Below are 14887 nucleotides of genomic sequence, written 5' to 3' on the forward strand. Positions count from 1 at the left end.
GAATGACCAGAGCCAATAGTTCTCTCATAAGGAGCAGAAACATGCAGCTGAGTCCTGACAAATTCCTGACCTAAAGGATCATGAGAAGTAGTTACTTTGGGGTTGTTTGTTATGCAGCAAGGGATAACTGAAACAGAATGATATTCCCATTGCATAGGTAAAGAAACCGAGGCTAACATGGCCTATACTGTAAACTTGTGAGCAGCAGCGCTAGTTTCCAACCCAGAGGGTCTGAATCTAATGCTCGTGCTTCGCCCTGCATACCTTGATGGGAGAGTCACTCCCCACTGCAGTATTTGGACTGTGGGGAAATTGGGGGCTCTGAATCCCAGCCATTGGGCTACACCCTCTCTCATTCTCTCTGGAGTGAGATGGAGGCCTGAGGCCCAGTTCTGGCGAACCCAGAACCCCAAATCCTTCTTCTGTCCCTTTACCCTCACCATCAGCTTTCTGAGAGGAATCAGAAAGAAGGAAATGTGATTGGATGCCAAGAGAAACTTTGGGACAACTTCGCTTCATCTCCCTCTAAGCGTGATTGGAAATGCCATTCTGGGCAGTCTTTTCAATGTTAATGGAGGTGAAGTTAGTTTTGATGGTAACAAAAGCTGATGTTACTAATAACATTTTCATCACATTCTGCAGTTTATAAAGTGCTTTGATCCTATGAGTTTGGGTGGCCCTAAAAGTCTACCCTCGAATTCCCCAGGGGCCACAGAAACAGAAAGACAGATAAAGGTGTCCCCACACCCCCGCCCCAGAATTAGGACAAGGGCTGTAGTGAGAACTGAGTACACCACCGGAGGTTCTGGCCTTCTTTCTCTAGACCCTCTCAGTCTGCTCCTTTAAAGAGGCATCCTAGTTCTCCCCCAGCCTGCAGATTCAAGCCCTAGATGTGTACTAGACAGAACAAGGAGAATGCCAAGGGAGAGATTTGGTACTCTTCGTTGCCAGAAGAGCCCAGTCCGGTAGGGGGAAGATAGGGAACCAGGGTGATGACCCCTGAGAGGCTAGTTCTATCAAAACCATCTCCCTTTACTCACTCCTTTCAGAGCCTGTCCCCATGGCAGCCCTCCTCCAAACTATGGGCCCAGTCCTATTGATTTAAATATTTTTATTGATACTAAATGCACCCACCCACCCCATGGCCAGCAGTTCTGAGGAGCCCCGCATCCCGAGGCCTAGAAACTGGCTCTTTGGTTTCTATCTGGGGGCCGAGGAGAGAGGTCTCCCCCAGAAGCCCCCGGGAAGCGCCCCTTGGAGGCTCCTCCGGTGCCCTGGGCCTTGATGTGCGGGCGTATATCTCAAGCCCCACCGCCTCACAGTTTCTAGAGAGGCCTGGGAGATGGACTTTCCCAGGGGAAACCTGGCAACGCCCCCTGCTGGCGCCCAGAGGTCCCGCAGGTGCCGAGAGGCGGCTCTGCGCGCAGTCTGGGGAGCCGGGCGATGGGTCAGAGGCAGAGGCTGAGTTCCTTGCGCACGCGGCAGCGGTGGCACTGCACTACGCAGCACCAGTGGAAGCGGCACAGACAGTTCTCCTCGAGCTGCACGCTCTCCTGGCGGTGGCCGCGGCCGCAGCACAGCAGGTCGCAGCCACTGAGGTCCGGGGCACTGCTGTTGCAGGCGCGGCCGCGCGTGCCCGGCGAACCGGTGCGCCGGTTGGGGGCGCAGAAGTCGGGCGAGTCGGCGGCGTATAGTAGGTCAGCGCGGCCAGGCGGCTTGAGCGTGCGGACAGCGGGCAGCAGAGCCTTGCCATCGTTGGTGCCCATGACACGCGAGGCGCCGTGGAAGCGCTCGAGCAGCCGCGCGCCCACCTCGCGGAACGGGGGCAACTTCTGCCAGCAGGTGCGCAGCGCGCATGAGCCCGACAGGCCATGGCACTTGCATTCGGTCCGCGTGTGGCTCCGCACGGCCTGCGGGGAGCAGAGGTGCGGGCGGATGGAGACAGATCCGGAAGGCGGGACGCGGCGAGGCCCAGAAGACCGACAGAAAATAAGATGGGGAGGGTGGTGGATGAAAGAAAGAAAAGAGCAGAGACCAAAAACAAACAAACAAAACAGGAGAGCGCAAAGTGGGGAGGAGGAAATCAAGGGCCCCACAGCCCGGAGAGGAGGAGGAAGAATGATGGAGAAGTAGGAGAAGTGGGGAGTGGGGGTCACTATGCAGCGTAGAGGTTCCAGGATCCAAAGCCAGGGAATGGGGGAGAAAGCATAATGGACAGCAGGGGAGAGATTCTCCCTGGAGGGAGGCGGGTGGGGAAGGTGGCAGCTTCGCACCCTATTCCTCCTGCCAGGCCAACCCCCTCATTCCTGCTCCTCAGGGCCCCAGGCAGAGCAGGCCGCCTGGGCTCTGTCTCCGCCACCCCTCCCCAACCCTCTCCGACAGGTATGTGGGCCTGTCTGGACATTCCTCTCTGGTCCCCCTCTCACCCCCCTGCCCAATGCCTCAGGCCGGAACCCTAGAAGACATAGGATGTGTGTGTGTGGGGGGGGGTCCCTAGCACAACCTAGAACTGAGGCATACGGTGCAGGAGGGCCCACTGTGGACGCACTACTGAGAACTGGAACCCAGGAGTCCTGCCTTTTATTTACTATTTATGTCTGAAGCTGGGGTCGAAGACTCACAACCCCACTAGGGATTTAAGGGGTCAGACGCCCCAGGAAGATCATTTCCGGAAGCTCAGAGTCCAGGGGCCAACCTGATCTACAGACCTGTACATCTCCCTCCCGCTCCCAGGCCCCTTCTCTTTCCCCCCATCACCTCCTGTAAACATCTGACTCAGACTGCTTCTAGTCCCTAAACAGGAGCTCATGGGACCCTCATCATCACAGAGGGAAGGGGAGAGGCTGCCAGGGCTCTGGACAGGGACTGATCTGGGATTGCTGGGCAGCCAGTTAAGTGCCCAGATCCGATCACAGCTTTCCGGCCGCTGCCTGACCCCCTTCTGCCATCAGGATCTACTTCTCGTTCTTCTCTCCTTTCCAAGCCCATTTTCCCTTGGACCTGTTTAGTCCATTTCCAGGCCTCCCCGACTTCTCCCGGCTCCCCTACCTCCAGACCCCATACCTTTACCTCGCCTCTAGCCTTTCTTTCGTCCCCAGCCTTTGTCTCCCTCCTCTGCCCCTGCCCTGGCAGCCAGCTCCCTACCTACCCCAAGCTTTGCCCCACATGTCCTGTCTCAGAGGTGTGTCCTCCCTACCTGAGGTCCCTAAAGGCCCTGGGTCCTCTTCCCTGGGTGTCCCCTCCCTACCCTGCTCACTGGGCCATCAGCCCCAGGCCCTCCCAGGCCCCCCAAGTAACTCCCTCTTCTAGGCTGGCCACTTCCCCTCCCACATGCCCATCCAGGCCCCCAGCCAATCTTCCCAAGTGGTCCCCATGGCCACACTGGCTCCCCTGCACACGTTAATGAACTCCTACACTGCATACCCTCACTCACACCCTCACTTCCCCACACCCTTCCACAAACTCAGTCCTCCGCACATACCACACTCTCCCACATCCTTTCAAAGCTGCCCACACTCACACATTTCCGCACACGCATTTCCACACACACACACCCTTACACATCCCTGCCCAGACTCACCAGCCGGCCCGCCTCGTTGTTGTGAAGTTGCACCAACGCACGGATGTCTCCGCGTCCCCGCTTGTGCTGCGCGTCCATAAAGAGCCTCGACTTCTCATCCCCGAAGTCCACGTCGTCGCCGCAGCCTCCCCACTCCCAGGCGGCGCTGCCGTCGGGGGAGCCCGCGGGGCCCGGGGGCCCAGGGGTACCTGGCAGGCCGGGGGGACGGGGCGGGGCCCGGCCGCGGGGCGCCTGGCAGCCACACTGCAGCAGCTCGCCCATGGAGCAGGCCTGCGTGACGGCGTGGCTGGCGCCCGCGGCCGTTATGGCAAACACGAAGGCCGTCTCCCGGATGTCTGCGGGGGCGGGGAGGGGCAGTCAGACAGCAGGACCAAAGCTCGGTACTGGGGGAATGCGGTGGGCCAGGCAGTGTGATGGGGGGTTGGGAGACAGGATCAGGGCAGGGTGCCCTTTGACCCGTGGGAGAAGTGGGGCTCAGGCAGCCTACCCAAACCTCCACCCTCTCCTCTGATCCCCCGGCGAAGAGAAAGCAGCCCCCTCCTGGTCTCCTCCCCACACTGACCCTGCTGCAGGATGCGCCCAAAGGCCTTGCTGTGGCTGGAGCAGTTCCAGCGGCGGAAGCGGAACTGGAACTGGCATTCTCGAACCCCTAGCCGGGCGCCCCGCGCTAGCTCGGCCACAACTTCTGGCTCGGCCTGGCACAGCTCAGCCTGCCGCCCTGCTAGCCGCCGTGCCTTCCTGCAGATGCTGGTAGGGTCCATGACCAAGGGGCTGCCCACGGCCCTGGGAAGCAAAGAACAGCAGATCAGGGGTGTGACTCAAAGAGCAGTGGGTGAGGGGGAGGGAGACCAGCCCTGCCCAGCCCACAGCCAGGAGCTGTGACATGCCTCTTCACCCACCAGCTCCCCACAACTGAAATTCAGATTATCCTGTCTGGTTCTCTTACTATTCCATTTGTGTGTCCCCTCTTAATTAGGTTCTAGACTGAAATTGCTATAGAGCAAGGATTCAGTATTAACCTTCTGTGTACATCTTCATTAATAAATCCTTATAGGAATTTGACTCAAAGTGAAGGCACCTGGCACCAGGTAGGCCACAGTTAAAATTCAACAGGCCTAGCCCAAAAGGGAGACAAGGAGGAAATTAACCGAAGAAAGATCAAGAAGGCTGTCAAAGAAAAGAAAGTATATATCATAAAGAGATACCAAAGAAAAGTAGACAGTGACAGAGAAGGATCTGGTCTTAGTGAACCACAAGCTGGAAATGTGTCAGCTGATCAGCCCTGATGCTAGAAAAGTAGTGGCAATCCCAGAGATAGAGAAAGCCACAGGAGGTTAGAGTGGCTAGGGAATGGTGCCTCTGAGGAAAGTCATACCGTCTCTCTAGCCCAGATTTCTCTTTCTGTCAAATAGGAAGGTGAAGCTTTGATCTCTAAAGTGGGCCCTCCCACCCTGATATCCCCTGTTTCCCTGAACAGGAGAGCAGGAGGAAGGAACTGGGGACTGAGTCTCTGAAGCATTGTTGTAAAGTAAGTGACACTGACCCTTCTCCTGCTCCAGGGTCTGTGACCTTTTCAGAGCAGGATGGCAGCAAGGCAAGCTTTTGGTTGCCATGCACCATACCCCTGAAGGTTATACTGGCTGGGTACCGACACCCGGGTGGAACCACTTCAATTGGATTGCTCTTATTTGAGTACTTGGGGGCTGAGGGTAATTTGAAACCACTCAAAAATCCTTTAGCGGAAGGCAGAATAAAATTTTGGGTGGGGAGAAGCGGCACCGAGAGATGGAAAATGATGAGGAAAATGCTGGTGGATAGGTGCCAAAGGTCAAGATGGCCTACTTTTCAGTTTAGCCTTCGTGTGCATCCGCCCCCCTGTCCCCATTTGCTCTGTAGGTACGTGCTGACTAGGCACGTTCTGGCCCCAGAGCAAGGAGATGTAATGGGCTTACGTAGCAGCAGGAGGAATTTAGGTCTTAAGCTAGAACTTCTCAACACTGAGGAGTGAGATGTTTGAAGATGTGGTTGCAGGAAGATGTGTAAGCTCAGTCCTTTAAGATCTCCTACCACACCCTGTGACACACACACACCACCACCCTATCAGGTTATTGTCATCACCCCTACCCAAGTAGTCCAGGAGCCAAGGTTCTCTCCTCAGTGAACAGACTTATAGTCCAGACCTTTCTTCCTCCATGCTTAGGACCTGCCCATCACTGCGTTCCAACTGTAGCCTGGGAAGGTCCAGCCCCAGCCCTGCCCTTAGGTGTCTCTCTCTCTCTCTCTCTCTCTCTCTCTCTCCTCTCTCCTTCCGCCTTCCACCTACTTATCCCACTTCATTACAAAAAGGATTGGGGGGCAGCTTCCAGCATGGCTGTACAAGGTCGGCAGATAAGACTATGGAGCAAGCACGTTGACAGTTAGGACTGTCATTTTCTTTTGTCTCCCATGGCAGATTTTTAGCTACTTAATTTGTATCCCCCCTCCCATTTTTAATGAAAATTTGCATATTATGAACAATTACTATAATACTACAATGAATACCATTTAATACATGTTTCTGAATGAATGAATGAGCCATCTAAGGAGAAGGTCCTCACTTGAGCCCAGGCCCCTGTCCACATGTGGTTTCATGACTCCTAATTAGCTTCCTCAAACATTTTCTTTTTCCCCCGCTGCATTCAGAGGCAGGGAAGCGGGCCTGCCCGCAGCTGTCCAGCTCCTCTTCTGCCACCTGCATGTCCAGAACTCCACCTGGGAGTCTGGGGCCCTGCAAACCCATCTTCCCCGCCCCACCCCCATGCCGCTAAGTTCCCCACTCTCCCCTCCCCAATCCTGCCCTCTGCTAACTCCCTGCTTTCCCAAGGCTGACTGGCCTTATCTTCCCAAGGTTACTCTGCCCCATCCGTCTCCTCTCCCTCCTCCTGCACTAGGAAAGCAGGAGACGGTGTGGGTACGCAGGCAAGAGGGGGAAACACCTCTTGACCTTGTCTTTTTCCCAGGAGCCTGAGATAGGAGAGGAATCGAGAGGAGCATGAGAGGCAGGGCCCTCCAGGAGGTGGGGCTGGCTGGCCCTTCACAGCGTTGAGGGGCTGCCCTGGAGTCGGTTTCTGGTCCGGGTCTAGCTCCCCAGGCTGGCTGGCTGCCTGGGAACTAGGCTTGTTTACAAGCCGGTCAGGAGGAGGGATGGGCAATAGTAGCAGCTAGAATCCCAAGGGACTAGCTTGTTCCCTGCCCTCCTGTCCTCACTCCCATCTTCAAGTCACAGGAAAGGAAACTCCGAAGGGGACTGGCAGAGGAGCATTGGGCAAAACAACAGGCCTCGCTTTTGTACCCTGGTCTCTGTCAGCTCTGGGTGAGCTGAGCCACTCTGGGCAAATCAGTTCCCTCTCTGGGCTTCAGAAAAGTGAGGAGTTGGCGAGAGAGGCTTGAATATCCCGTCTAACTTTAACACCATCTTTAAGAGCATCAACAAAGAACTCCCCCATCTTCCTTCTTCCTTTACCCTCCTTCCTTCCCTTCTGCTTCCTTAGGGAATGAACTCTGCTGTCGGGGCCTCTGAGTTAGCATCCGTCTGAGATCAGCCCAGAGAGGATGTGCCCGTTTGGGAGCATCTGCGTGTTTGGAGCGGGGGCGGTGACGGGAGCACAGTGGTGGTAGGAAATATATAATATATAACATGTAGGATCTGAGATCCTAAACAGTCACTCCAGCATAGAAAAAACAAGACTAGCCCTAAAAGACATCAGTATGTGGACAAGATGGGACAAGCCTGGGTTTGGCCATTCTAGCTGGCACGGCCTGTGCCAAGATCTCCCTCCCAGGGACCTTGGTCAGGGGGCAGCCAGTTCCTACTGACAACATCTGTAGATCTAAGCCTTGGAGGTCCGGGTTTCTGGCCTAACTTACCTTTCCATTCCTGGATTCAGAGGGCGGAAGAGAATGTCAGAGATACTCTAGTCCAGCTCCACCCACTTCACCCTTATTGTACAGGTGAGCACGGTGAGAAGAGAGGTGACTGACCCTGGCCACTCAGTGGAGGGATCCCCGCTGAGAGAAATTTAGGTGAATATTTTAAAAACCAAAGGGACCGGAGGAAACGGCCACCTGCGGTCTTCGGATACCTCGTGTGGCCTCGCGTGCCATCCTCCACATAGCCCTTACTCTGAGCAGGGTTGGCTAACTCAGAGCCACCCCTCGCCACCCCTAAGTCATCAAAACCTCACCCAGCATCTCTCCAAACTCGCCTCAGATCCCACCTGCTCTAAGGAGCCTCCCCTGGGCCCCAGCCCTCACTGACCTCCCCGACTTGCATCACTCCAAGTGGCACTCATTTGGGGGGTGTTTGTTATGCTGCGAGGGGCATAATTATTTTGTCATGTTTTCTTGTCCTCCCTCTCCAATTAGATATGAACTCACTCGAGACAAGGCCCTCAGGAAGAAGTAAACGTCATTAGCAGAACACACTCAGGGGTCTGAAGACCCATCGGACTTGGGTTTGTGTCTGGGCTCTGCCATTTGCTGGTTCTATGATGTCAGCAAGTCCCTAGCAAGGGAAGCTGGTACTTATCATTGGTTGAACGGATGATGAAACTTAACCTTCTGAGCCTCAGTGTCTTCAACTGTAAAATGGAAATAAATAATACCTGCCTACTTCCCAGGTTACCTGTGAAAAGAGCCTGTCCAGAGAGTGGACTTCCACAAGTGTTTTGTCTTCCTATTCACACCCTTAATCATCTCCTGGGCCTGTACAGCGCACGGCAATCAGGCAGCGTTTGTGAATTCCTGAGAACATGCTTTTCTCCAACTCTCTGCCCTTACTTAGCCTGGATCCCAGTGTCTCCTCCTCCCCTGTCAGCCCAGCCCGTGGACCAGGAGCGCCCTCCAGGACCCCTCCCTTCCCCATCGAGCGCTCCTCGGTCGGTGGATTCTTGAGGCCGAGAGGACCACAGATCCTTCTGATGCCTGCTCCTCTGAAGGGTCTCACAGCCAGCCCCCCGCTAGTTCCCCACGCTCCTTAGTCTGACCCTCACTCCCAAGAGCCAGCAGAGGGAGCCCTGAGCCCTGGGGCCGTGGGCGGGGGCTGCACAGGGGTGGGGGAGGTGGGTGGTGGAGAAGGGGCAGAAAAATGTTGCCTGACGGCTGCTGAGGCAGCTGGGCCCGGGCCTGTGCCCGGCCCGCCTGTCCTGTCCTGCTCTGTCTAACTCGGTAATTACTGCTCCCCTCCCCCTGTCCCTCCCCCCTCCCCGACCACCACATCAAAGCCAGTGATGCCCCAGCTCCATTAACCCCTGCCTCTCCACGGCCCCCCACCACCCCAGCCCAATCTGGTTCTCTCTGCCCTGTGCTGGGTGCTGCCCTTCCCACCTCCTCACACTTCTCTCCTCCTCATTGCTCTTGGAAGAGGCAGGGGCTTTTCCTGCCCTGAATGACTTCACTGCAGAAGAGGGCTTCCCATTGGTCAGGGCTGTGGGAGGCAAAGGCATGGACACGGTGACCATCCGTTGGATATGCCGGTGAGCATCCGTCATGTGCCTTCTGCTCTCCCATGCTGAGGTGGGGAGCACTGTGTGAGGGTGGGGATGGGGGAGCAGAGGGGCCCGTGGAAGGCCCTGTACCCCTTTCCTGAGCCCCACAGCACACAAGGGTGCGGTACTCAGCAGGAGGTGGGCTCCCGGTCCCAGCCCTCAGCAACTTGCATTCTGGGGGGCCTTGGGCAAGTCACCTCCTGTCCCTGAGCTTTGGCTAGAGTTCTCACTGTAAGTGAGAAGATTGGACCAGATGATCTCTAAGTCATTTCTAGATCTCGTTTCTGGATTAAACAGAGGGCTCCGAGCTGGAGAAACCAGCCCAAGAGGCCAGGTGGAAAGTGGGTGAAGAACCCTCCCAGCGACCTTTCCCTCCCCGAGCTCCTCCTCAGGCAGTCCAGGGGAAGCACCCAAGATCTCACCCCCCCACCCCGCCCACCCCCCGCAGGAAGGAAGGCGCAGGCTAGAGGGCACCCTCTCCAGCCCCCAGGGGCTGGCTTCTGCGTTCCCCAGCGCCTCCTGCTCTGGCTGGCTGGGTGCCTTACTGCCAGCCTGACCGAGGCCTGGCTGCCCGCCCCACCCTCGCCTCATCCCCTCCACAGCTGGATTTCTCCATCAAAGTACACACTCTGGAATCCCCCTCACTGGGCCCTGGTGATCAAGCCTCCCACTGACCTCCCCCACCAACTCCTGGCTTGTGATGAGAATGGGGCAGGAGGGGGCTGCGCCCCACAGGAAATGTCACAGTGCCAGGACTCTGGTGGGCTCAGGGCATGCTCTGGCCTGGACCGAGCCAGCCTCCTTTTGCCCCTGCCCTTTTCTGCTCACAGCCCCATTGTCTCCCTCCAGGGGAAGCTGCCAAAGCGGGAGGCCTGGAGGGGGTGCTGGACGGCCACCCCACCCCCGCCCCATCCTGAGTCTGTGGGGGCCAGCCACAGGAGTGCCCATGAAGGGTCAGGGGCCCCAGAGGAAGAGGGGATGGGAAAGGGTGGGGGCAGTCACAACTGGAAAACCGGGGTGTCGGGAAGAAGCCTGGGTCCTTTCCCTGCTTCCCCGAGGGACTAGAGGTGAGGCTGTCCTAGGCGTCTGTTCCTGTTTCCATAGGGAAGGGAGGCAAGATGAGATGGGGGAAGGGAGTGAGACTGAGTGGTGCTTTTCCTAGTGGAACAAGGGGAGGGTTAGTTTCTTTCATAGAAACTATAAAACAGAAATAGGAAAGAGGAAGGGAGAAGAAGGGAGATTGATGTTGGTATTCTGTGAGAGTGAGCTATTTTCTACATCCACTAATTGGAGGTATAAATAAAGATGGGTTAGACATTGAGAAGAACTTCCCGGGGGAGGAGGGAAGGGGGGCAGGGAGCAGGATAGGAGAGGTGGGAGCTGATGACCAGAACGGGATCTGTCAGGGCCAGAGCATAGGCTGGATGGCCTGGAGGCAGTAAGCTGGACAAGATGACCTCCAGAGAGCCTGGCCAGTGTCCTGGAATCTGGGATTCTGCAATTCACAAAGATATGGTTACAGATGGGAGAGAGACAGACAGAGGCCAGAGGCAGAGTTTAGAAAGCATGCATTGCATCGGAGAAGATGGGGGAGGGGGAAAGAAAGTGGAAGCGAAACTTCTCCGGGACCTGGAGCCAGGTCCCTGAGCCTATTCCAGGGCCTGGGCCGCTCTCCTCCAGGACCCTCCTTTCCTGACCGGGACAGTCCAGTCGCTCAGAGTTCCTGGGGTCCTGTCTCCTCCCAGCCTGGCTGCTGCTAGAATGTCAGCCTGGACTTCAGTGGGCTGCTGCGAGGCCAGCTGCTTTCCTGTCCACCTCTAGAGCTCTGGCCTGGCTTCTCTGAGAAGCAGAGAGAAGAGGTCCAGCAAACCAGTCCTAGGCATCAGGGAGCAGCCTAGAATCTCCTGGCCTGAAGAAGCTCTTACTTATGGTGAAGCCTCCGGGGTGGGGGGCAAGGAATGACAGGAGCCTCTCAGAAGCATCTGAGTGAGGCATTCGCCAGACACCTTATCATCCCAACCCCTCACTCTTCACCCGGCTCGCCCTGCAGCTGTGGCCATGAAGGCCTCTGTGTTCTCCCACACCTGCCTTCCTCACCTCCTCCCCCACTCCCTGCTTTCCAGCTTCAGGGTCAGTCTCCAAGGGACCAAGTCTCTCTCCCTCTGGTGTGGCTCCCACCCAACAGCCCTTCCTAAACAAAGGAACCCCCATGGATACAAACCCCAGAAAGATGAACTCAGCAACACTCCATAAAACTGTCCCCAGCACCTTCAGTCTTCCGGGCCCTAAAGACAAACGCTTGGCCTTCCAGGAGCAGGGAAAAGAGGCCCAAGAGGAGATGGTTGTCAGTAAAATGCATAACTGGCATAGTTGCCCAATGCATGGAGTGCAGTGGGAGCACAGAGAAGGCAAGGGAGGGAAGACAGAGAGACAGCTTCATGGAGGAAGTGGTATTTTTAACTGGAAGGATGAGAAAATTGGGACAAATGGGGCAGGGGGAAGGGAAGGCAACAGCCATCAGGGAGAGACCCCTGTCCCCATACCTTGAGGAAGGGCAAAGTTAGGAAAGGTGTGCATGGGGAACAAGAGATAGAGATGCCTTTACAAAATTTTGCTGGGGACCCTGGATTTTACATTTAAATTAATCCCCCTTTTCACCCATGGGGACTCTGGCCGGAACCTGGGGTGTCGAGGAGGAGACTTACATTTAGGAGCACCTCCTAATGTCCAATTATGTTGTAGGTCATCCCACATAATCCTCCTATGGAGCCTGCCAGCTAGGGGGACTGACTCCCTGTTCTACAGTTGAGACATCTGGGAGCAGGGAGAAGTGGCTTGCCCAAAGTCACAGGCTTAACAAATGGGGGAGATTAGATCTCAGGTCTGTCTATTTCAAAGCTGCTACTGCATTATTCTAAGTCAGGATCAAAGGACGCATGTTCCCTAGCCAGGACCTCGGTCGTCCTCAGTTTGTCCCCTCAGCGACACCCTGAGGGACTTCTCTCCCACATCATGGAAGTGGGATGGTGGCCAGCAGCTCCCTGTGTGGGCATCCAGCTATCTTCCTAGAAGAGAAGGATCTGCCTGCCCCACCCCTTCTTCCAAATCCCGGGGTGGGAGAGGAGTGGAGGGTAGAGAATCCAGCCAGTGACATTGTGATATGCAAATAGACAAGACCTTGCCTTCTTACGATTGGCTGATGCACCAGCGGTATTGTCCAAGTCCCTCCTCTCTAAACACAACTATTCCGGGCGAGTCTTTGCTGCTCCTGAGACTGAGAAGGAAAAAAAAGTCTACGGGATCCGGATCTCTGAGCGGTCCCGGCCGGGCACCCACCTCCCCAGCCTCTGTCCACCTCCCGAGACTCAAAGTTCCCTCAACCTTAGCTGCCTAGGCGTCTGCTCTAGCTAGGGCCAAGTCGAGAGGCTAGGTCTGGGAAGACGTCCCCAACCCTTGGCTGGCCAGGCCTCCCTCCCTTCCTCCAGGACCCTCCGCGGTTCCCAGTACGTCCCGAGCTGCACATTTTTTCACCCATGACCCCTACATATGGAAGGGCATAGGCTTGGGTCCCTTCCTGCCTTTCCTCCTCTTTGGTCGGGGAGGAGGAAGTAGAGAAAGCTAAGGTTCTGACTCGGTTTCCCCTTTACACTCCTTTTCCCGCCCCTACCGCCCACTCTGGAGGAGCCCAGACAGAAGCTGGTGGGTTTGTGGGCAAAGCAGGGCGGGGAAGAGGCAGCTGTTTGAGTCTTCCCGCCTGTGGCTTCCCACCTTGCTCCCCTCTTTTCCCCAAATCCAGCCCTCCTCCCCTAAATCCAAAGCCCTCCTCGCAAACTCTTTTATTCGGATCTCAGACTACAGATCTTGCCCGTCTCCCCAATGTCTTTCCTACCCATCTGCCAATTCCTTGGTGACCTGGATTGGGCGCATAATCTGGGGTGGGACACAGGAGAAGGAAACACAGTAGAATGTAAGGGGGGAGCGGGGGTGTGTGGGCATATCTAAGTGGCATTTCAGAAGTGCCCCTGGAGGAGGCTGGCAGGAGCGGCACGCACCTCCCCCTCTCGTCTCCAGCTGCCCGGCGGCTGGGCTCTGCGCACAGGTAGAGCCCGGAGGCGGCAGGAGCGCAATTCAGAGCCCCACTATCGGTCCCGAGGCCCCCGCCTTCGAGCTCCAGGAGCCCCGCGGGGACAGTCAGACGCAGTACTCACCACCACAGTCCGCCGACGTGCGCCGGACACAGGAGCAGCAGGAACAGCAGCCTCAGGCGGGAGGGCGCGGGCGGCTGCATCGTGACAGCTCTACCGCGGGCCGGGGCGGCCAGGGGACGAGGCTGCGGGGCCAGCCGGTGCGCGCGGGGGCCCGGGCTTCAGGGCGAGCGCGGCGACGGCGGCGGCGGCCGGGAGGCGATGGCTCCGGCGGCGGCGGCGGCGGCGGCGGCGGCGGCGGCGGCGGCGGCGGGGGGGCCCATCCCGGGCGAGGAGGGCGCGGCGGAGGCGGAGAGCGGACGGGGCAGCCAGCGCCTGTGTCTCCTGCCGAGCTCGCTCGGGAGAAGAAATCAGAGCCGAGGGTGGGGGTGGGAGGGGAGCGGGGCCGGGGCGGGGGCGGGGGGCAGGGGGGCCGTGGGGGTGGCAGTTGCGACAGTCAGGCGGCGGGACTCTCGGGAGGGAGCCGAGCGCCCCGGGGCGGCGGGCGCGGAGCTCAGCGGAGGGCGGGAGCGAGGTCCCGGGGCGGGGCCCGAGCGCGCTCGTGGCTGGGGGACCCGCCCGCCTCGCCCCCTCACCTCGCCTCTCACCGCCTGGGAGCCCCCGGCCGCCGCCCGGAGTCGGGGGCAAGGAGGGGCGGGGAAGTAGGGTGGAGAAGGGTTAGCGGGGGAAGGAAAAGGAGCTGAGGAATGGGGGACGGGCTGGAAGAGAGACGTTTGACAGGTTTGTTGACTGTAAAGAGAGAAAACTTCCCAGGAATGAGGGAGTTTGGGTTGGGGGGCGGTGCGGAGTGGGATGCTGGAGCGGGGGCCAGGAGAGGAAGTTGGCCCCGGGCGCTGGGTGCTCCGGCTAGGGGTGTCGAACTCGACGGCCCGATGGGCACACTCCGGAGGGGTCACCTCTTACCGGACCCGGCCTCCGCGCCGCACGCCCCTCTTTCAGCCTTTCCCTGAGCACGGGAGGAAGCGCTAGGCCTCCACTCTCCTCCCCAGCCCCCGCCTCATCAGGCCCGACTTCAGGGGAGGAGGTGCGGAGGGGAGAGGACACAGCAAGAAGAACCTCTTTATGGCCTGCGATCCAGCGCTCGCACGTGTAAGCGAGCGACAGAGTGGAGCTTGCAGACTTCCAAGAGAGTGAAGGGTCAGAACTCGCTGCAGCCGGGCCTCGTGGGTCCGTGGGTCCCTGCCTCAGGCCGCTCCCCCCAACTTGGCCGGGGCCGGAGGGGGTGGGAGGGCCAGCTGCAGGTGAGATGGCGTTTATCTGATTCTCTAATGCCACAAAAATGTCTTTGATGCCCCTGGCCCCCTCCCCACGGGGGGAGATCAAAGGCCCCGTGGGGAGGAAGGACAGCTCCATTCATCACACCAAGCGGGCTGGCAGGGAGCTGTAGTCCCTGCTCCTCCCTCTGGCCCCGTGTGCCCCAGGGGTGCCGAGGGACAGGTGGTGCAGGACATTCCACAGCAAAGGCCAGTCTCCCTGCCACCGCTGTCCAGAGCAGCCATCAAGCTGTAAGGGTGCTCCTGGGTGGAGAGGACAGACAGACGACCTCAAGCCCGTGTGGCAGAAACTTCAGGCACCTG

At 57.9% G+C, this 14887-nt stretch overlaps 1 protein-coding gene across 1 annotated transcript; it reads right to left on the bottom strand.

The window, feature by feature from the left end:
- Positions 1 to 1281: 1281 nt before the first annotated feature.
- WNT6 (Wnt family member 6) lies at positions 1282 to 13435 on the bottom strand. The gene is made up of 4 exons (XM_060015539.1): positions 13314 to 13435; positions 4143 to 4363; positions 3581 to 3915; positions 1282 to 1910 (listed from the first exon to the last, which is right to left on the bottom strand). The coding sequence occupies exons 1-4, from the start codon at positions 13391 to 13393 to the stop codon at positions 1449 to 1451; spliced, it is 1098 nt and encodes a 365-aa protein (XP_059871522.1). The 5' UTR covers positions 13394 to 13435; the 3' UTR covers positions 1282 to 1448.
- Between the last annotated feature and the right edge of the window lie 1452 nt (positions 13436 to 14887).

The sequence above is a fragment of the Delphinus delphis genome, chromosome 7, assembly GCF_949987515.2.
Source record: "Delphinus delphis chromosome 7, mDelDel1.2, whole genome shotgun sequence".
In the NCBI taxonomy this organism is placed as follows: domain Eukaryota; kingdom Metazoa; phylum Chordata; class Mammalia; order Artiodactyla; family Delphinidae; genus Delphinus; species Delphinus delphis.

Excerpts from the sequence above, each read along its gene's own strand:
- WNT6 (XM_060015539.1), bottom strand. The coding sequence starts at position 13,393 with ATGCAGCCGCCCGCGCCCTCCCGCCTGAGGCTGCTGTTCCTGCTGCTC. Across the intron at positions 4,364-13,313 it reads CACGTCGGCGGACTGTGGTG|GGCCGTGGGCAGCCCCTTGG; the intron begins GTGAGTACTGCG and ends TTTGCTTCCCAG. Across the intron at positions 3,916-4,142 it reads TGGGCGCATCCTGCAGCAGG|ACATCCGGGAGACGGCCTTC; the intron begins GTCAGTGTGGGG and ends CCGCCCCCGCAG.